General features: G+C 45.7%; 1 protein-coding gene across 1 annotated transcript; it reads left to right on the top strand.

Moving 5' to 3' along the window:
* The first annotated feature begins 3,972 nt into the window (after positions 1-3,972).
* Positions 3,973-21,082, top strand: AADACL4 (arylacetamide deacetylase like 4). The gene is given in 5 exon segments (XM_081486962.1): positions 3,973-4,140; positions 9,675-9,891; positions 14,925-14,988; positions 20,306-21,042; positions 21,045-21,082. Coding segments are annotated over 5 exon segments (1,224 nt in total).
* The last annotated feature ends 636 nt before the right edge of the window (positions 21,083-21,718 follow it).

The following is a 21,718-nucleotide window of genomic DNA, read 5'->3' on the forward strand; positions in this document are numbered from 1 at the left end:
ACCCAGGGGTCGAACCTAGGTCTCCTGCATTGCAGGTACATTCTTTACTGCCTGAGCCACCAGGGAATCCCCTGATACTCTAATGGCACACTGTAAACAGCCTGTGGCCAGAGGAAGAGGTCAATATCCTGGCACCCTTCTGCCCCATCCATGCCTCACTGATCCCACAGCACCTGCTGTGAAGCTCTGGTGTACCCTGGTATTTTGTCCTAAATTTTAAGACTCCATGGAGTCTCTAGTTCATGGCTAGTTGGGAAGAAAGGAGATTTGTCATAGTTTTTATCTAATTTGATGGTCTACTAAATTGTTAATATTCAGCAGGAAAATACCAAGGTGTAGGTGACAGTGCCCAAGGTCAGTTCCCGGAGGTCAGGTCTGGTTTTCTTTCTCAGAAGTGAGGCATAGACACTTGCAGAAATCAGAAGGAGCCTTTGGCACCCACATGCACTGGAAGGAGGATGGCAGCTGGTGGAACCCAGCTCTCCAAGGGGTGGGCCCACTCTGTACATCTGGATGACAAACAGAAGTCTGTAAGGAAAGAAATAGAAATTGGTCCTAAGCCCACCTGCCGTGGCAACGTTCTGTGTAACCCCCAAGTCAGCTGCCCCGGACGAAAATCCTAGCTCTTAGTTGCTCTGTGCAATCTTTGACCGAGTTACTTAAACCTTTCTGTGCTTTAGTTTCTTCATCTGTAAAATGAGGATAGGGTTCGTAGGACTGTGTGAAGTTTATGGAGATAGAGTGTATAAAGTGCCTGGTAAATGGTGAGCATTGAAGTGAGTGCTCTGTGTAGTTCGGTCTTCTGGGGTTTGGCTTAGCAATATATCAAGAATGTCTCACTTGTGGACTTCCACGGTGGTCCAGTGGTTGGTAATCCACTTGCCAATGCAGGGACACAGTTTCGATCCCTGGTCTGGGAAGATTCCATGTGCCTTGGGGCCCATGTGCCACAACTACTGAAGCCGTGCTCTAGAGCCTGTGCTCTGCAACAAGAGAAGCCACCGCAATGAGAAGCCCATGCATGGCAACTAGAGAGTACTCCCTGCTGGCAACAACTAGAGGAAAGCCTGCATGCAGCAATGAAGACACAGCGCAGCCAGAAATAAAGACAATAAAATGCCTTGTTTGCTCACACATTCCCCGATCCTGGAATGATAGTTGGCACAGAGCAGACACTCAGTGAAATTTTTTTGAATGAGTGAGTGAGGGCATTTACCTAAGTAATGCTTCAACCTTTTGAAGAACTTTTGTCTCTTAAATTGCATAAATAATAAATTGTCATTACTGAAGAATTAGAAAAATTGATAAGTAAAAAAAATTCCCTTCAAGTCTCTCCACCCAGAGATAACTACTGTGAATACATGACTAGTTATTTCCATGTGCTGTTGTTGTTTAGTCCCTCAGTTGTGTCCGACTCCATGGACTATAGCCTTCAGGCTCCTCTGTCTATGGAATTCTCCAGGCAAGATTACTGGAGTGGGTTGATATTTCCTTCTCCAGGGAATCTTCCTGACCCAGGGATCAAACCCGGGTCTTCTACATTGCAGGCAGACTCTTTACCATCTGAGCCACCAGGGAAGCCCCTGATTCAGGGGGTGCAGCCTCAGGATGACTTTTTTCCCTAGAGCATCCTGACATCCCCTGATCTCTCTGATAAGTTATCTGTTTCTGCTGGTGTCATGTCCAACTCTTAGCCTAATTACGAGATAGGCTGCTTTGTTTTCAGCAATGTCCTGGGGACTAAATTGCTCCACAAGCTCTTCTAGGCCCAGCTCCTGAGGAGTGCTTGGCTTCCCCAGAGCTCAGATCCTGCTGCATGTGTGGCTTTATCAGCTCCAACTCCTGCTGTTCAGATGGCGTCTCCTGCAGTAGCTTTCCCTTTCAGGCCCCTTGGGTGGTTTCATTGCAGAGTACCTTCTGCCAGACACTTCCCTGTGAACAAAGGCCTTTCCCTGGCACCCAGGAGGATAGATTTCCAGCAAGATTTTTGGGTGAGGGTTGGGGTAGATGCCAGCCAGTCCTGCTGGTATAGCAGCAGAGCAACTATTAGCCAATTCAACAAGGCCCTCTTGTTAGCAATTTCTGGACCTAAAGCCAAAGCGGTGAGAGGTGGGTTTTTCATTGGATGTGCTATCTCAGCCCTGGAGTAAGAGTTGTTCCTTACATCTGCGATTATTTTGAGCTTTCTTTACTTCTTGCCCATCAATCTCGTATGACTCCTATTCCCTGTTATGGTTAATGTGCATGCGTGCTAATTCACTTCAGTCATAACTGACTCTTTGCAACCCACTGGACTGCAGGCCCCTGGACTCCTGTGTACATGGGATTCTTCAGGCAAGAATACCAGAGTGGGCTGTCATTTCCTTCTCCAGGGGAATCCTCCCAACCCAGGGATTGAACCTGCCAGGTGGTCTGCAGGATCCTGCAGTGTGAGTACCTAGAACCAGGAAGCAGAGTCCTTTTCTCCTGAGATGTCTCACAGTACTCTTTCTTGACAATGCTTTGCTGCCAATGGACAAAGGAAAGATGTTGAATGGTTCCAGCCCATTTTCACAGAGCAGGCAAAAATTGTGAGTTTGGAGCTAAGAGGCAATGCAGCAACAACTGGCAAAAACTCAAATGTCATTTAGCAGCAAAAAACATAAAAACTTGTGGTATATTCATGCAATGGAATGCTATACTAGAATGGGAATGAATGAACTGATACATAAACAACACAAAGATTACACACAACACAGTGTTCAAAGAAAGAAGCTGGATATAAGGGAACACTGCATGATTCCATTTATACAAAATTCAGAAACCAGACAAATGACTCTTGGCTGTTAAAGAAGGGTCATAGTTACCTCTCCTGGGTGTAGTAACTGGGCAGGGGGGGTGGGGGGTGGGGTGGGGCATGGTGATGGGGAGAAGAGACTTTTTATCCTGGTTTGGGTGCTGGTTACCTGGGTGTGTTAGTCTTGTGAGAATTCCTCAAGCTGATCCTTATGAATGAAGCACATTTTTGTATGCCTGTGTATGCATATGTTTATTTATTTTAGCTCAGCAAAATTGACTTGACAAATGAGAGGATGTTTACACACCCATGTTCACTGCAGCACTATTTGCAATTCCTCAGTTAGGTACTCGAATTACCCCTTCTTACAGGAGAGGAAGGGGCTTCCCTGGTAGCTCAGATGGTAAAAGATCCACCTGTAATGCAGGAGACCAGGGTTCAATATCTGGGTCAGGAAGTTCCTCTGGAGGAGGGCATGGCAACCCACTCCAGTATTCTTTCTCGGAGAATCTCCATGGACAGAGGAGCCTGGAGGGCTACAGCCTATAGGGTCACACAGAGTCAGACATGACTGAAGTGACTTAGCATGCGTGCATGCACAGGAGAGGAAACGGACATGCAAAGAATAGACATAAGGGACCTCAGACTACAGAGCCAATAAGTGGAAAAGTCAGGATTCAGCCCAGGAGGGCTGGCCTCTGAGTGGGTCCTTTTAACTTTGGGCTGTGCTGCTTCTCCTAAGGTAAACTGGAACATCAAAGTGGGGTCAGGACAACCAGCTGGTGTATGATGCATTTTGCCCACCCTGACCAGATGCCCTTGAGGAAGACTGGCCATGTGTGTCCTGTTTTACAGTGAAAAGATCAGGCCACAGACTCCTATGTAGCCTGCAGGAGCCCCCTGCCTATGCAGGAGACCAGCACAGCCCAGGTGGAGGCACTGTTTGAGCCTGATCTTTACTGAAAATTTGGGAAGCCCCTCTCCTAAGACTACCCCCTGCCCCGATAGATGGAACTGGTTTTCTTCGTCCCTGTATTCCCTGAGGAATTGGGTCACTCTGGCTCCCACTGGTTGTGCCGTGACTGCCTTAAGTCCCAAGTCAAAGTTAATTCAAGAGTGGGAGGGACGACAGAGCCCATATGACTGGCTCAGGTCCTACTGAGCACCAGTCCCAAGCTCCTCGCAATCTTGGGAACATGATTGCCCTGTGGCTGGTGCTTCCAGCCGCACTAGGCACCTTTTTCCTGGGGGTCTTTGTCTGGGCTGTCTTTGAGCACTTCCTCACCACTGATATCCCCTCTGCTCTACGACATCCTGCTAAGCTCCGATTTCTGGACTGCATGTTCATCTACATGGTCACTTTGGTGAGCTGGTACTCAGTCCCCTCATGGGTTGGAGTGAGCTTTCTCTTTCTCTCTGTTCCTCTCTCTAGGTCCCTTGGAGGGACAGGAGGGCCTGTCTTTCTTTCATTTGCCTTCCCTCTCTGTCTTCAGACTCTCCCTAGAAAGACAGACTTTGCCACATAGTGGGCTCTCCATGTCTGCAGGTCCTGCATCCGTGGATGGGGGGGGGGTTGACTATAAGAAATTGAGCATCTGAAGATGTTGGTATCGTGGGGGTCCTGGAACCAATCCTTCATGGACACTGAAGGACAGATGGACGATAGTCCTCTCTTTTGTATCTGCTATTCTATTTCTCACCCTCTTCCCTTCCCATCCTTCCTCTCACCCACCCTCCCTCTTTTTCCTTCCTTCAACAGTATTTACTAAATGCCAATCAGCAGGCTCGTTTCTGAGGCTTCCCAAACTATCCCAGACCCAGTCTCTTTCCTGAAATGGCTGAGAGCCTGACAGAATGAACCTGCTTCAGCTACAGCGTCTTCCATTTCACAGCACACAGGTGTCCCCCACCCTCAGCGAAGATTGCAAGCACCTGGAAGGCAGGGCCCACTTTATCCATCCCAGGGCCTGGTGCCTAGCACATGCTTACTTACCATTTGCTGATCAATCACCAGGGAATTCACCCAACATTTCAGAGTGGCCACCCCAGCTGGGCTCACTCTGAGCAGGGGTTTGAGATTTGGGATGAAATGGCATATGCCTAGAGCAGCAGATTTGGGAATAATTTGGCATCAAGTAAGAGGCAGGCAACTTGATTTAATTACAATGTCCCAACCATGGGTGAAGATCAAACAGTTCACACTGATGACCTGTGGGGCGAACAACTGTTGAAGGAAGTGAGGAAGCCATGCTCAGCTCTGAGAGCTACTCCCTGGCTGTGTGATTTTAGGCAATTTACTTCACCCCTCTGTGCCTCGGTTTCCTTATCTGTGACGGGGCAACAATTGTGTATCTTCCATCAGGTTGGTAAGATTAAGATACCAGATGACAAGGGTTTGGTGATATTTGGCAAATGATGGGCTCCCCAGGTGGCCCAATGGTAAAGAATCTGCCTGCCAATGCAGGAGATGTGGGTTTGATCCCTTGGTTGGGAAGATCCCCTGGAGTAGGAAACAGTAACCCACTCTGGTATTCTGGCCTGGGAAATTCCCTGGACAGAGGATCCCAGTGGGCTATATATAGTCCATGGGGTTGTAAGAAGTCAGACATGACTGAGTGACTGAGCACTGAGCACATTTGGTAAATAAGTAAAATGTATTTTTTGTGCTGTTGGACTGTTTTACCAAGGATACAGATGACTTTCAGAGAAATGAACAAGTCTAGTTTATAATTAGGTGAATGCTGCTGCCCCAAGGAGACAGACTGAGGAAGTGATATGCACATCTCTCTTATTAACCCTGGTCATACACTTGGCTGGATGTCAGGTTGTCTCAAGCCAGCAGCTGCAATCTGCATGGAATTCCAGGCTAGTCTGAGGCCCTTGGACTGAAAACGATGTGAAGTTGAAATGAAATGCAGCTTGTGAAGTTCCATCCTGGTGCCCCCAGCCCTGAGCCCTCCTAGAGCAGACTGTTCATCGCAGGTGGTAGTGATGAGCATGGTGATATCCAAGTGGTTCATTTGGTTCCAGAAGACAGATAGATACAGAAGTCACATGAATTTTAAGGAGAAGGAGGCAAAAACCTAAAAGACTCTACAGCCCAGAAATCAGGTGCTTAGTTTTGTAGTCAGACAACTTTGGGTCTGAGCACTGAATCTCCACATGCTAGTTTTGTGGACTGATGTCTTTGAGCCTCTATTTTCTCCCCTAAAGTGGTGAGGATAGCTGGAGATGCTTTTTATAGGGGTGCGGTGGGGAGTGAGTGAGAAATGCATTTAAGGTGCAGAGTATAGTGCTGGGTGCTTAGAAAGGACTCCGTAAAAATAGATTATTAGTAGTATATATATAAAATCTTTGAAGACAAAGACACAGCATTTGCTAAAATCATTATTAATTTGAAGGCTGTTATGAATGACTTCATAATATGAATGGAGAAGGAAATGGCAACCCACTCCAGTATTCTTGCCTGGAAAATCTGTGGATGAATTTTCCATGGTTGGAGGAGCCTGGTGGGCTACAGTCCATGGGGTCGCAAAGAGTCAGACACGACTTAGTAACTAAACCGCCACCATGAATAACTTCAGGCTTTCCTGGTGGCTCAGATGGTAAAGAATCTGCCTGCAATGCGGAGACCTGGGTTTGATCCCTGGGTTGGGAAGTTCCCTGGAGAAGAGAATGGCAAACCACTCCGATATTCTTGCCTGGAGAATTCCATGGACAGAGGAGACCAGTGGGCTACAGTCTATGGGGTTGCAGAGTTGGACACAACTGAGCGACTAACACACACACACATGAATGACTTCAGCCTTCATATAAGATATGAGGATTAATATAGTAAATGCTATAGAGCTCATTTTAAAAGTTAAGCTCTGCTAGAATATTTTGTAAAAGAGTCTTAATATTCATCTGAAATTCTAGACCTCAGGAGTTCCTAAACTACTGATGGTCCCATTTGTAATACTACTAATACATTCTATTTATTTACTTTTTTATTTCTGGCTGCACTGGGTCTTCGTTGCTGTGTGTGGGCTCTCTCTAGCTGCAGGAAGTGGGAACCACTCTCCAGTTTGCGATGCTCGGGCTTCTCATTGTGGTGTCTTCTCTTGCTGCGGAGCACAGGCTCCAGGGCTCTCCGGCTTCAATAATCGCAGTGTGCAGGCTTAGTTGCCCCGAGGCACGTGGAATCTTCCTGGACCAGGGGTTGATCCCATGTCTCCTGCACTGGCAGGTGGATTTCTATCCACCACGCTACCAGTGAAGTCCTGATACATTCTTATAAATAAAATTAGACGGGCCAAAACATTTGTTTGTGTTTTTCCAGACGATGTTACAGAAATAATATACTATACTTATAGTATTTACATATACATATAATAACATTTATGCAAACGATATAATTATAATATAGATATATAACAATATTTGTGTACTTATATTTATTATATATAATATAAATATAATATATATTTATAATATTATAAATAATAATAGACAGTAATCAATCTTCCTAAATTGCCTCTGTCCTAAATGACTAGCTCTGGCAAATGTGAACTTATTGCTGGAAAAAACAAAACAAACCAGACTTCCCTGGTGGCCCAGTGGGTTAAGTATTCACCTTGCAATGCAGGGGACCTGGTTTTGTCCCTGGTCCGGGAAGATCCCACATGCCACAGGGCATCTAAGCCCATGCGCCACAACTACTGAGCCTGTGCCCTAGAGCCCATGCCCCACCACAGGAGAAGCCACCACAGTGAGAAGCCCGCACGGCAACTAGAGAGTAGCCACTGCTCTCTGCAGCTAGAGAAAGTGCGGGCACAGCAATGAAGACCCAGCACAGCCAAATTAATATTAAAAAAAACAAAAAACAAATCTAACTTCCTGGCCGTATCTAGTGACCTTGCAGAATGTGGTGCTAAGAGATGTTTATCACCACTTTGCATTGTTCAAAATCCCTGAACCATTTACACTTCAAGATGCTGGAGTGGGTGCCTCAGATGTGGGCCAAGTGGTGGGAAAGGAGGTTATCCTCACGGCCCTGGTAACCTTGCTCTCCTTCAACTCAAGCAGAAAAGTAGTGGTTTTGTTGGGAGTTCCCTTTTAAGAAGCCTAAGCCTTGGCAGTGGGGCAGCTGGCATGGGGGTGGGGTTGTCTCCATGGAGGGAATGCACTGGGGCATCCCACAGACCTCGGGCAAGGTCACACCCACTGGTGTGACCTCACACTTGCCAGAACCCACCAGTGACACACTCCCCATGGGTGCTCACATCTGATTCCCAAGCTTCATCCTCGGGTACTGTAGATCCGATTCTTCTATTTTACAAACGAGGAACACTGCAGCTCAGAGAAGTGAATGCTTGAATTCTTTCAGTGAGATAGCGGTAGGTAGAGCTAAGTCTTGAATTCGAGTCTGCTTGATTCTAGAACCCAAGCTGTTTCTAGTTTAGTGGTTGAGAACATAAATTCTGTAGGTTACTCATTGATGGGCAAGGTACTTGACCTTGGTATGCCTCGCTTGCCCCATCTGCAAAATGGAACTGATAATTGTGCTTGACTTAGAAGGGTTGCTGAACAGTTTAAGCCAGTTAATAACCTAAAGCCCTTGGACCAGTATTGGCATGTCGCAGGTGACCGGTAAGTGTCAGCTGTTCTTACTGTGTTCACTATTATCATCCCGTGCTGTTTTCTTTCTGACACAGACACATATTCCATGTGAGGTCCACAAGAAGAGATGATCTGACATGGTTGAAATGCATTTATTACATGTGATACAATACCGTGTAACTACATCTCATGAAATATTTCACTATTTGTTTGCTTATAACAAGAGTGACCATATTAGTTTAAAAACAAAGGACTGGGGGTCCAGGAAGGGGAACACATGTAAACCCATGGCTGATTCATGTCAATGTATGGCAAAAACTATTACAATATTGTAAAGTAATTAGCCCCCAACTAAAATAAATAAATTTATTAAAAAAAAAAAAAGAAAAAAAAAGAAAAAAGTAAAAAAAAATAAAAATAAAAAAAATAAAAACAAAGGACTTCTTTTCACATTTGGCAGATAGATGGCCCTTGTACCATTGATCCCTTTTCCTGAGCCCATGGGCTTCCCTGATAGGTCAGTTGGTAAAGAATCTGCCTGCAATGCAGGGGACCCCAGTTCAATTCCTGGGTTGGGAAGATCTGTTGGAGAAGGAGTAGGCTACCCACTTCAGTATTCTTGGGCTTTTCTTGTGGCTCAGCTGGTAAAGAATCTGCCTGCAATGCGGGAGGCCTGGGTTCGATCCCTGGGTTGGGAAGATCCCCTGGAGAAGGGAAAGGCTACCCACTCCAGTATTCTGGCCTGGAGAATTCCATGGACTGTATAGTCCATGGGGTCACAAAGAGTCGAACACAACTGAGCGACTTTCACTTTCTTTCCTGAACCCGTGGCAGATATCCCTAATTGGTCTCATTACTTTTTTCTGTTGAACACAAATGTGGCTTAAGCATCTGTCCTAACCCAGGGAGGCAATGATGGTATTAACCCAAGTGTTAACCTTTCTCTGCCATCTCAAGCTGTGGGTGAAAGAGAGCAAGGTTGCCAGTCATCTTGCCTTGGACTTTGGCTTTGATGAGCTCAATGCCCAACCACTCAGCCCAAACGTGGGCTAGCTCTTTGGCAAATTCATACCACTGTTCAACCAAGAGCTTTTGGGAGGAAATTCTGCAAACTCGACCCTTTATCTAGACACACTCTCCAGAGCCTGTTGCTTCCTGATGAGCCCTGGGGTCATGCTTTGAGGCACGTGAGAAACAGCAAGAACATCCTAGCAGTTACAAGGAGCAGGAGTCATCTACCATTCAGATAGACCCTAAACTTCCTAATCTCTCCCTCTCTTTCTCTTACCTCTAACAGGGGACTATATTTGAGAAGATAGGGGTTTGCTCCCTGCCCAGATTTCTCCAGTTTTTGCAGAACAGAGTGAGAATCAAGGAGGATCCTGCACTCGTGGTAACCAACCTGCGTTTTGGGACTATACCGGTCAGGCTGTTTCAGCCCAAGGCAGCCTCCCTCAGCCCCCGGTGAGGCATCATCTTCTTCCACGGAGGAGCCGCCTTAATGGGGAGCCTGGGTAAGATCCTCCATGGTGGCTTCATAAAGGAAGAGCCTCATCCACATACACAGGTTTGCTCCCCACCCCTCCCATGGGAACCTTGTTGGAGTTTCTCCAAGAAATCAGAAATGGGTGGCCATTTCCTTTTCCAGAAAGAAATCAGCAGTTGGAGATTTTTTACTGGGAGTCTAGACTATGGGCTTTGGGCTCAAGTCAGCAGATGGTGGGAGAAGGCAATGGCAACCCACTCCAGTACTCTTGCCTGGAAAATCCCATGAATGGAGGAGCCTGGTAGGCTGCAGTCCATGGGGTCGCTAAGAGTTGGACACGACCGAGCGACTTCACTTTCACCTTTCACTTTCATGCACTGGAGAAGGAAATGGCAACCCACTCCAGTGTTCTTGCCTGGAGAACCCCAGGGGCGGGGGAGCCTGGTGGGCTGCCGTCTATGAGTTGGACAGAGTTGGACATGACTGAAGCGACAGCAGCAGCAGCAGCAGCAGATGGTTTGGAAGTGTTCTTTTTTATACTGTGATAGTCTAGGTCAACGAGAGGGTGGTGAAGTGGCTGGGGAGGTGAGGGGGCTCGGGGTGGCATTTATGGCCCTGCAGTATTGACTCTGCTTCCCTCCCCCTGCTCACCACTCACAGCGATCGCTAGTCCTGTCTGTTCTTCCCCTGCAATATTTCTCAAATGCACACATTTCTTGCAGGCTCTGCAAGATCACTGTGATCTTTCTCTTGCTGCATCCCTTTACTCCCACATCTCAGCAACTGCTCTCCCCCATCACTCCTGGCCCGTCATGGTCTCATCCTCACCCAGTAGCCAGAAGGAGCTTATAAAAGTACAAGTTGGAACTTGTCTGTCTTGTACTGAAACCCTTCCTGTTGCTTTCCAGGTGTTTTTTTTTTTAATGTTTTTATTTTTGGCTGTGCTGAGTCTTCTTTGCTTCTCCGGCTTTTCTCTAGCTTTGGTGAGTGGGGGCTACTCTCTAGTTGTGGTGCATGGGCTTCTTATTGCAGTGGCTTCTTGTTATGGCTCCCTTGCTCTAGAGCGCAGGCTCAATACCTATGGCACACAGAATTAGTTGCTCAACGACATGTAGGTTCTTCCCGGACCAGGGATATAACCCATATCTTTTGCATTTGCAGGTGGATTCTTTACCCCTAAGCCACCAGGGAAGCCCTAGGGTCTTTTTTAAAAAAATAAGTTTATTTATCATTTTTGTCTATGCTAGGTCTTCGTTGCTGTGTGCGGGCTTTCTCTAGGTGCAGCAAGTGGGGGCCACTCTGCGGCAGTGTGCAGGCTTCTTACTGAGGCGCCTTCTCATGTTACAGAGCACAGACTCTAGGGCACTTGGGCTTCAGTAGTTGTGGCACATGGGGTTAGTTGCCCCGTGGCATATGGGATGCTGGTTCCCAGACCAGGAACTGAAGCCACGTCCCTGCATTGGAAGGCAGATTCTTAACCACTGGACCACCAGGCAAGACCCCTCCAGGGTCTTTAGATGAAACCTAACCCCCTACCCCCACCCCCGGGTAGCTGGTGCTGGCCCTTCAGACCTCTGCTGCCTGCTCACTTGGGCCTCCCGCCGGCCCAGAGTGCTCACTTTGCGGCAGCCACACTGCCTGTGCTGCCGACACACTGGGCTCCTTCTCTCTGAATTTCCCGCACTTGCTGTTCCTTGGCCTCCAGAGTTGTCTCCCCGCACCCCCTCACTTTGCAGGACTGGTGACCCCTTCTTCATTCTTCCAGTTCGATCTCGAAGGTCCCTCCCCAGAGTGGCCTCCTGGACATCTTCCCTAAAGAACTCTCCCTGCCCACTCTAGTGCCCTGCCCTAGGCCCGGTGTCCATCATTCTAGACATCATCCTTTAACATTTTCTTCATGGCAGTTGTCACAATCTAAACATATCTCCTTCCTCCAGGTGTTTCCTTATTTACTGTCTGCATTTCCCAACTAAGAATGGAAAGTCTGAGAGTGTAAGAAAGACTTCTGTTTTGCTTGTTGCAGGACCCCAGGGCCAGACCCATGGTTTTATTTTTTGAATGAATGTATAAGCATAAGATCTCTTCAAGAAAATTGGATACAGCAAGGGAATATTTCACGCAAGGATGGGCACAATAGAGGACAGAAACGATAAGGACCTAACAGAAGAGATTAAGAAGAGGTGGAAAGAATACACAGAAGAAGTATATAGAAAAGGTCTTAATGACCTGGATAACCATGGTGGTATGGTCACTCACTTGGAGCTGGACATCCTGGAGTATGAAGTCAAGTGGGCCTTACAAAGTATTACTACAAACAAAGCTAGTGGAGGTGATGGAGAATTCCAGCTGAGTTATTTAAAATTCTAAAAGATGATGCTGTTAAAGTGTTGCACCTAATATGTCAGCAAATTTGGATAATTCAGCAATGGCCACAGGACTGGAAAATGTCAGTTTTTATTGCAATCCCAAAGAAGGGCAATGCCAAAGAATGTTAAAACTACTGGACAGTTGTGCTCATTTCACAAGCTAGCAAGATAATGTTCAAAATCCTTCAATCTAGGCTTTGATAGTATGTGAACCAAGAACTTCCAGATGTACAAGCTGTATTTAAAAAAAGCAGAGGAACCAGAGATCAAACTGCAAACATCCATTGGATCCTTGAAAAAGTGAGAGAATTCCAGAAAAATATCTACTTCTGCGTCATTGACTATGCTAAAGCCTTTGACTGTGTGGATCACAACAAAGTATGGAAAATTCTTAAAGAGCAGAGAATACCAAACCACCTTACCTGTCTCTTGAGAAACTTGTATGTGGATCAAGAAGAAACAATTAGAACTGGACATGGAACAACAGACTGTTTCAAAATTGGGAAACAAATATGTCAAGGCTATATATTGTCACCCTGCTTATTTTACTTATATGCAGAGTATATCTTGGAAAATGCTAGGCCAGATGAATCACAAGCTGGAATCAAGATTGCTGGTAGAAATATCAAAAATCTCAGATATGCAAATGATACCACTCTAATGGCAGAAAGTGAAGAGGAGCTAAAGGGTTTCTTGATGGTAGTGAAAGAGAAGAATGAAAAAGCTGGCTTAAAACTCAACATTCAAAAAACTAAGATCATGGCATTTGGTCCCATCATTTCATGGCAAATAGAAGGGGAAAAATTCAAAGCAGTGACAGGTTTTATTTTCCTGGTCTCCAAAATCTCTGTGGATGGTGATTGCAGCCATGAAATTAAAAGATGCTTGCTCCTTGGAAGGAAAGTTATGACAAACCTAGACAGTGTATTAAAACATAGTGACATCACTTTTCTGACAAAGGTCCATATAGTCAAAGCTATGGCTTTTCTAGTCATCATGTACTGGATATGCGAGGTGGACTATAAGGAAGGCTGAGTGCTGAAGAAATGATGCTTTTAAATTGTGAATCCCTTGGAATGCAAGGAGATCAAATCAGTTAATCCTAGAGGAAATGAACCTTGAATATTCACTGGAAAGACTGATGCTGAAGCTGAAGCTCCAGTACTTTGACTACCTGATGCAAATAGCCGACTCACTGGAAAAGACCCTGATGCTGGGAGATTGAAGGCAAAAGAAGGGGGTGGCAGAGGATGAGATCTCAATGGACATGAATTTGAGCAAACTCTGGGAGATAGTGGAGGACGGAAGGGCCTGGTGTGCAACAGTCCTTGGGGGTCCCAAAATGTCAAACACAACTTAGGGACTGAACAACAACAACGAGCACCAGAATACATAGATGGATGGATGGGTGAATGGATATGAACCAACAAACAAACGGGAGGATGGAGAGATGGCCACACAGGAGAAAATTTGCCCATGAGAAGAGATTAGCTGTCCCATTACACGTTCCCTGATTAGGCTGTACTGCCACCTGCTGGTAAAATATAATATCTGAACTTGCTGCCTGGATGCTCTCCCCTTCTCTGAAGTTATCTGTGAGTATCTACTTTGTGGGACTTCCCTGGTGGCTCAGTGTAAAGAATCTGCCTGCAATGCAGGAGACGCTGGAGTTGAGGGTTCAGTCCCTGGGTCAGGAAGAGCCCCTGAAGGAAATGGCAACCTGGCAACCAACGCCAGTGTTCTTGCCAGGAGAATTCCCTGGGCAGAGAAGCCTGGCAGGCTGTAGTCTGTGGTGAGCACACATCACACATCTCCTTTGTACTGGCCCCCTTGTCCAAGATCACGCCTCCCTTTCAGAGGCCTCTGGGAGCACTCCATTTTTTGTCTGTGACTGTTTCTCCTCCTCTGTGGAGGAATGACATTACTTCCAAAAGTAACAGCAGGACTCACTCAGCAAATATTTTTTAAGGACCTACTATGTGTCAGACACTCTTTGAGGCCCAGGGGACTTTGTGGAGAACAAGAAAGGTCCTCATGGAGCTTACCCAAACAATGGGGCCAAGCAGGGAAAGAAAAGCAAGTGTATGTGTGCTCAGCTTCAGTTGTGTCTGCCTCTTTGTGACCCCATGGGCTGTAGCCCGCCAGGCTCCTCTCTCCATGGGATTCTTCAGGCAAGAATACTGGAGGGGGTTGCCATTTCCTCCTCCAGGGGATCTTTCCAACCCAGGGATCGAACCCTCGTCTCCTGCATTGACAGGTGGATTCTTTACCACTGAGCCACCTGGGAAGCCTATATATATATATATATATAAAACTATTATTCACATTCCAGGGCAGACGTGCCCACCTTCCCTCATCTTGGCTTTGTCGGGTTCAAATCGCCAGACCTTCTAACTCCAAGGTTTCCCCTCCTGTCAAACAAAACACTGTGGCTGGTGAGCCCCAAGGCATATCTGCTCCCTGACATTCAGGAGATTTGGGTGGATTCAGGTGTCTGACTTTAAGCTTTTTCTATTGTCCAGGCAGAGGTGGCCAGAGTCACTTCAAGGGAGGCAAGAACAGGAAGAGAGGGGAGCTGGTAGCTCCCCTGGTAGCTCTTCCCGTGAGCTGGGGGGCAGTGCTGGGCCCCGTGGGCACCAATCCTTGCACAGGCTACTCACAGGCAGCTGCTGCTATGTCAGTTTTTGTTTTACAGACATATACCACAGTCTGTGTGCTTCTCTAGCCCGGGAGACTGACTCTGTGTTGCTGGCGGTTGGGTGAGTTGCTGGAGAAAGTTAGTGGGTGTTACCCGGTGGCAGAAGGTAGGGTTGAGGCCCCAGATGATTTGCAGAACAGAAGTCCTAACCCTGGAGAGACATTCTTGCACATGCGTCCATGGAGACAGGCACAGTAGCATTCAAAACAGCCTAAACTGGAAACAACCCAAATGCCCATCAACAGGGAGTACATGAATCAATCGTGGCACTGTCAGTGTTACATTACACAGCCATTAAGGCATTACGGGATATGGCGTAGCTGTTCAAATAAGTGAACCAGAAGGCACACCCATAATGTGGATGAATCTTGGCAGTATAAAATTTAGTGAGAAAATTTTCAAAAAATTATGTAAAGCAAGATACTCTGTCTATAGAATGAAAAACAATTAAAATCAGAGCAATACTTTTAAGGAATATGCATAGGCACAATGAAATTATGTAAAAAGGAAAAAGAATGATGGTTATGTGATTCAAGGTAACCATTCCCTCAAATGGGGGAGGCAGTGAGATGGGATGGTGATGGGCGTATTATGGGGTTGGCTGAAGATTCTGAAGGTTCTGGTTAATATCCTGGCTGTTCTTTGGGGTAATGATGCTTTTTGCATTGTTAAAACGAATAACTAATGAACTTTTGAACTAACTAGCTAGCTAATTAACTCCCGATCATGAAGGGACTAATGTTGGGAGCGTCTCAAGGAAACCATAACTCTGGGCACCTGGGGTTCTTTGAAAATATGAGAGGGCTTTTGAGTGAATGGAAGGGGCTGTGGGGACCACTCACCAAGATTCTGGTTCTTAATCCAACAGATCACAAGTCCCAGGGAAGCAGTTTAGAGAACGCAAGTGAGAGAAACTAAAAACTACCCCTTTAGATTCAACCTCTAAAACAAGCCCCCTCAAAAAAAAAGCAACTTCCTCAGCATCTCTGGTTTTCTTGATGAGATGGAGGAAGATAGCATCTTTCCAGTCCTCATCATCGTACCTCCCAGCCAGCTGAGCCTCATGTCTGACATTCCACCATTAGAGTTTCCACCAGACTCTACATCTCTGAGGTCTTAGTGATAATAAAAACATCCCTTGAACACATAAAGTGTTAGTAAGCACCTCTGTTAATACCTTGTAGGAAATTGCTGAGGATATTGTTATTCTTGGGCTTCTCAGGTGGCACTAGTGCTAAAGAATCTGCCTGCCAATGCAGTTCAGTTCAGTTCAGTTCAGTTCAGTTGAGTCACTCAGTTGTGTCCGACTCTTTGTGACCCCATGGATTGCAACACATCAGGCTTCCCTGTCCATCACCAACTCCTGGAGCTTACTCAAACTCATGTCCATCGAGTTGGTGATGCCATCCAAACATCTCATACTCTGTTGTCCCCTTCTCCTCCCACCTTCAGTCTTTCCCAGCACCAGGGTCCTTTCCAATGAGTCAGTTCTTCCCATCAGGTGGCCAAAGTATTAGAGTTTCAGCTTCAGCATCTGTCCTTCCAATGAATATTCAGGACTGATTTCCTTTACGATGGACTGGTTGGATCTCCTTGCAGTCCAAGGGACTCTCAAGAGTCTTCTCCAACACCACAGTTCAAAAGTATCAATTCTTCGGCGCTCAGCTTTCTTTATCGTCCAACTCTCACATCCACACATGTCTACTGGAAAAAACATAGCCTTAACTAGACAGACCTTTGTTGGCAAAGTAATGTCTTTGCTTTTTAATATGCTGTCTAGGTTTGTCATAGTTTTTCTTCCAAGGGGCAAGCATCTTTTAATTTCATGGCTGCAGTCACCATCTGCAGTGATTTTGGAGCCCAAGAAAATAAAGCCTGTCACTATTTCCATTGTTTCTGCATCTATTTGCCATGAAGTGACGGGACCGGATGCCATGATCTTAGTTTTCTGAATGTTGAGTTTTAAGCCAACTTTTTCACTCTCCTCTTTCACTTTCATCAAGAGGCTCTTTAGTTCTTCTTCACTTTCTGCCATAAGGGTGGTGTCATCTGCATATCTGAGGTTATTGATATAATCTCTGGACTGGGAAGATCCCCTGGAGGAGGAAATGGCAACCCACTCCAGTATTCTTGCCTGGGAGATCCCATGGACAGAGGAGCCTGGTGGGCTACAGTCCATGTGTTGCAGAATCGGACATGACTGAGCACACTATTGTACTGTATATTGTATTGTTCTAGACAGCTGAAAAGACTTGGCATACAGGTTTTGATAACTAGGCTGGTGGAGGAAGAAAGGCAGGTAAGGTTCTTCAGGTTGCCAGGGGCTGCAGGTGGATGGTACCTGGGGTGAAAAGCCCCGAGAACACTAAGGGAGAAATGATCGTGGTCTGGGTGCTCCCTGATTTTTGTCAAGACATAATGGAGTTTCTTAAGTAAGATCCTGGAGAATCTGTGTTTGAAAGATCTGTCTTTCAACCGTTCGGCTCTGCAGAGCCTTCATACCTGACAGTGGGTGGGCAAGAGAAAGTCCAAGGAGGTATAGACATTTCTGTTTCCTACTAGCAGGTCTGCAATTCTGCAATAGAAAGCATATGCTGTTTCATGACATCAGGTTTGTACGTTTGACATTTGATGAGTCGCATTCACTTTTAGGGTCTTCCCTGGTGGCTCAGCGGTAAAGAATCTGCCTGCAATGCAGGAGACCCAGGTTCTATCCCTGGGTTGGGAAGATCCCCTGGAGGAGAGCATGGCAATCCACTTCAGTACTCTTGCCTAGAGAATCCCATGGACAGAGGAGCCTGGTGGGCTGCAGTCCATGGGGTCACATAGAGTCAGACACGACTGAAACGACTAAGCAGCAGCAGCATTCACTTCTAGACGTGGCCAAGTGGAAGCTGAAGCTTGTGCTTGCTGCTTACAGGTGCTGGGGCCATCTCACTGTGAGGACTCCACAGAGGGGCATGTGTTTTGCCTGCGTTTAAGTGGGAACCCATGCTGATAACATTGAATTATTGATCACTATATTGCTTATTGCGGAAATGTGGCAAAGTTATAAGCAATCAACCTACCCTACTCTTTCTTTATTTTTTTTTTAAAATATATTTATTTACTTGGCTGCACCAGGTCCTAGCTGTGGCCTGTGGAATCTATTTCCCTGATCAGGGATGGAACCTAGGCTCCCTGAACTGGGAGTATGGAGTCTTAACCACTGGACCATGAGGGAAGTCCCCAAATTGTATTCTTAAAAATGATGCTTTAGGAAACCTTTTATAGGAAAGGTCAAGGTCAAACAGAAGGCAGTGGTTTTCAAGCTGGGTTCTGTAGAACACTAGGGTTTTCCTCATTGTCTCAGAGGTGGGTCCAGAGGTCAAAGAAGAAGAAGTAGTGGGGGATTCAGGTGTCTTATCTTTGGGCAAAACCAGAACAACTGCATTTACCTATTTTATTTGGTGGAGCTCCAGGTATCATTTTAATAAAAAATAATAATAATTTTGTTTTGTTCTAAATAAGTTTGAAAGCCACTCGTCTAAGGTGTCATTTTTCCTTATGGAATTCTCAATTTAATCTTACAAGTAATATGATTTTTTTTTGATGCTTTTAAGTGATAGGTTGCAAGAACTGAAAAGACAACTAGCAACAGCCTCAAATAAAAATTCAAGATAATAACCATATTTTAAATAAGCTCTCTAATCCTAGTTTAGTTAAGCTGTTAACTGGTTTAGCCAAGCTGTTTCTATTTTTAAAATGTATTCCTTTCTGTTATTCCAGTCTTGATGCATGTGTTAGTTAGCTTATGTTAGACCTGGGTTTGATCCCTGGGTGAGGAAGATCCCCTGGAGAAGAAAATGGTAACCCACTCCAGTATTCTTGCCTGGAAAATTTCATGGATGAAGGAGCCTTGTAGGTTACAGTACATGGGGTTACAAAGAGTCGGACATGACTGAGCGACTTCACTTTCACTTTACTATTTTTAGAAGTTCACCCACTCTCCCACCTTTATTGAACTATAATGATGTGTGCATTGTGTCAATTTAAGGTGTTCAACATGTTGGTTTGATATGCTTACATTCTGCAATATGACTGCTACCATCATATCACATAATTAGCATTTCTTTTTATGGTGAGAACCTTTAAGATCTACTCTCTTAGCAACTTGCAAGTATATTAAATATTATTGTTAACTATAGTCACTATCCTGTACCGTAGATCCCCAGGACTTGTTAATCTTATAACTGGAAGTTTGTATCATTTGACCAGCATCTCCTCATTTCCCTCACCACCCCTGAGCCCCTGGTAACCACCACTCAAGTCTCTGAGTTTTGGCTTCTTTAGATTCTAGGTATAAGTGATCATACAGTGTTTGTCTTTCTCTGTCTGACTTATTTCACTCAGTGTAACATCCTGATTTCATCCTGGTTGTTGCAAATGGCAGGATTTCCTTCTTTCTTACGGCTAAACAATGTTTCAATTTATATGGAACATCTAGAAGTTCATTTTAAAGCTCCTTCTTTTTGCCCTTGAATTCCCGTGAAGAGACACATTTTGGGGGCTTAGACAAACCCCCAGGATGCTGATCATCAACCTCTGGCACCTGGGTCTGCCACAGCCCCAGTTGTGTCTGTTTTCTGACTGCCTACCTTCTCTACACCTTCACTGTCAGAACACTTCCCAAACCCCTTCTTTCCTTCCTGCAGCCCCAGAAAAGAAGGCAACTCTGTCATTGGTGGGAACAAACCTTGGTCCATCAGATTTTTCTTTTTAAAAAACATCTGCCTGAAAGAAACTAGCCCTTGACTTTCATTTTGGCTTCTCCTATCCTTTTCTTTCATGAGTGGCAGCAGCTTCATTGGCCTTTCTTGACACTGCTGGTCATTTTGCTTCTGATGTGAACAGCTTTCTAAGTTGCATGTTCTTTTCTTGTTCAAATCTCTTTTTTAAAAACATTTTTTTTTAATTGGAGGAAAATTGCTTTACAGTGTTGTGTTGGTTTCTGCCATACAACAACCTGAATCAGTCATAATTATATATAACCCCTCCCTCTTGAGCCTCCCTCCCCCCCATCCCACTCCTCCAGGTCATCACAGAGTGCCCGGCTGGGCTCCCTGTGCTGTACAGCATAAGCTGCACATTCTTGTATGGAGTGTCTCCACCTGTGGTAAGTAGACAGAGCATAGTTTTGGAATCAAGGATCCCTGCCTGCAAGTTAAGGAAAGGTTCTTCACATCTTCATATGCAAAAAGTGGGGATAAGCACCCTTACCTCAGAGGGCCATTCTGAAGGTTTAATTAGAAACACCATTGCAAGTGGGAGTGAAAAGTAACATGGCTTCCCAGCGACCCCTGTTCACACAGGTGTGCTTCTGTTTCCTGCTTACTCAGGTACCTCAAGCTTCCTGATCACCATTACTATACCATTTCCTATGACTGCCTGAATGCCTCCATTCACTTCCTGAAGACCCTGGAAACATATGGGGTGGATTCCTCCCGGGTTGTGCTCTGCGGAGACAGCATAGGGGCAGGAACAGCGGCCGTGATCTCCCAGATCTTGGTGGGCAGGTCGGATCTTCCTCAAATCCGGGCCCAGGTTCTGATTTATCCCTTTGTCCAACTCATCAATTTTCAGCTGCCATCCTTTCACCAGAACTCATGCATTCCATTCCTCACCCAGAAGTTCATGTTAACTTGCCTGTTTAAATACCCGCTTATCGACTTCTCCTGATGGGATGACATCGTAAGCGGGGCTTTTATTCCCCCCGAAGTCTGGAAGAAGTACAGGAAGTGGTTCAGCACTGACAACCTACCCAACAGGTTCAAGAAGACAGGCTGCCAACCTGTGTTTCCTGCCCCTTTTAATGAGGCTGCCTATCTAGAAAACAAACACTTGTTGGATGTGGAAAATTCACCCCTTGTAAGGGATGATGAGATCATAGCCCAGCTTCTGGAGGCCTTCCTGGTGAGCTGTGAGAGTGATATCCTCCGTGATGATGCCTTGCTCTATAAGAAGCGCTTGGAGGACCAGGGGGTCCCCGTAACGTGGTACCACGTGGAGGATGGCTTTCATGGATCACTGATGTTTTTTGATAAGAAGTCATTCTCTTTTCCATGCTCCCTGAAATTATGAATGCTGTAGTCAGTTATATAAAGAGCATACTATAAGGTTAGGGCTCTGAGTAGGACATAGCCAGTATGGTCTCTGCTACAAGCTGAGTCCTTTGATGAATTGTATATTAATTGATTAAGGAGATGCTCAGTCAGTGCTTACTCTGCAAGGGAAGGATGAGAAGGAAGCTAAGAACAATCATGCTTAGTATTTGAGAAAATCCCAACTGTTTCCTTTCAGTGCCAACAGTGTTCAATTCTGGATCTAGCAACATTCTCTAACCTTCTCATTCAGGTGAAATAAATACTCAATGGAGAAAAAAAATGCCTTTAAAGTTTCTCAACACTCTAACACACAAGACCTCTGCTGAATGAATGTTGACAACTGGCCATGATGGGTCTATACCCATAATGCTGAAGTACTGCTTGGGGCTAACATCTCTGTTGGAGGAGGGGGCAACTAATTGTTCCCAGGGCCAAAGGTTCATCAGCCGAATTTCAACAGTTCATTTACAGATTGATTCCAGTTGGCCTGAGAGATGCTGTTGCAACAGAACTCTGCCCTCAGTGTAATCACATTTGGTCTGGACTAAAGGGACATTTTGGAGGAGCTCATGAGAAAGGGAGAGGTGAGAAGAGGCAAGAGGAAGGCAGTAAGGAAGAGTGGGCTCTGGGGGCTGGGAGCTTCTCTTG

This window comes from Giraffa tippelskirchi, chromosome 5 (assembly GCF_054371585.1).
Source record: "Giraffa tippelskirchi isolate mGirTip1 chromosome 5, T2T-mGirTip1v1.2.pri, whole genome shotgun sequence".
Taxonomy (NCBI): Eukaryota; Metazoa; Chordata; class Mammalia; order Artiodactyla; family Giraffidae; genus Giraffa; species Giraffa tippelskirchi.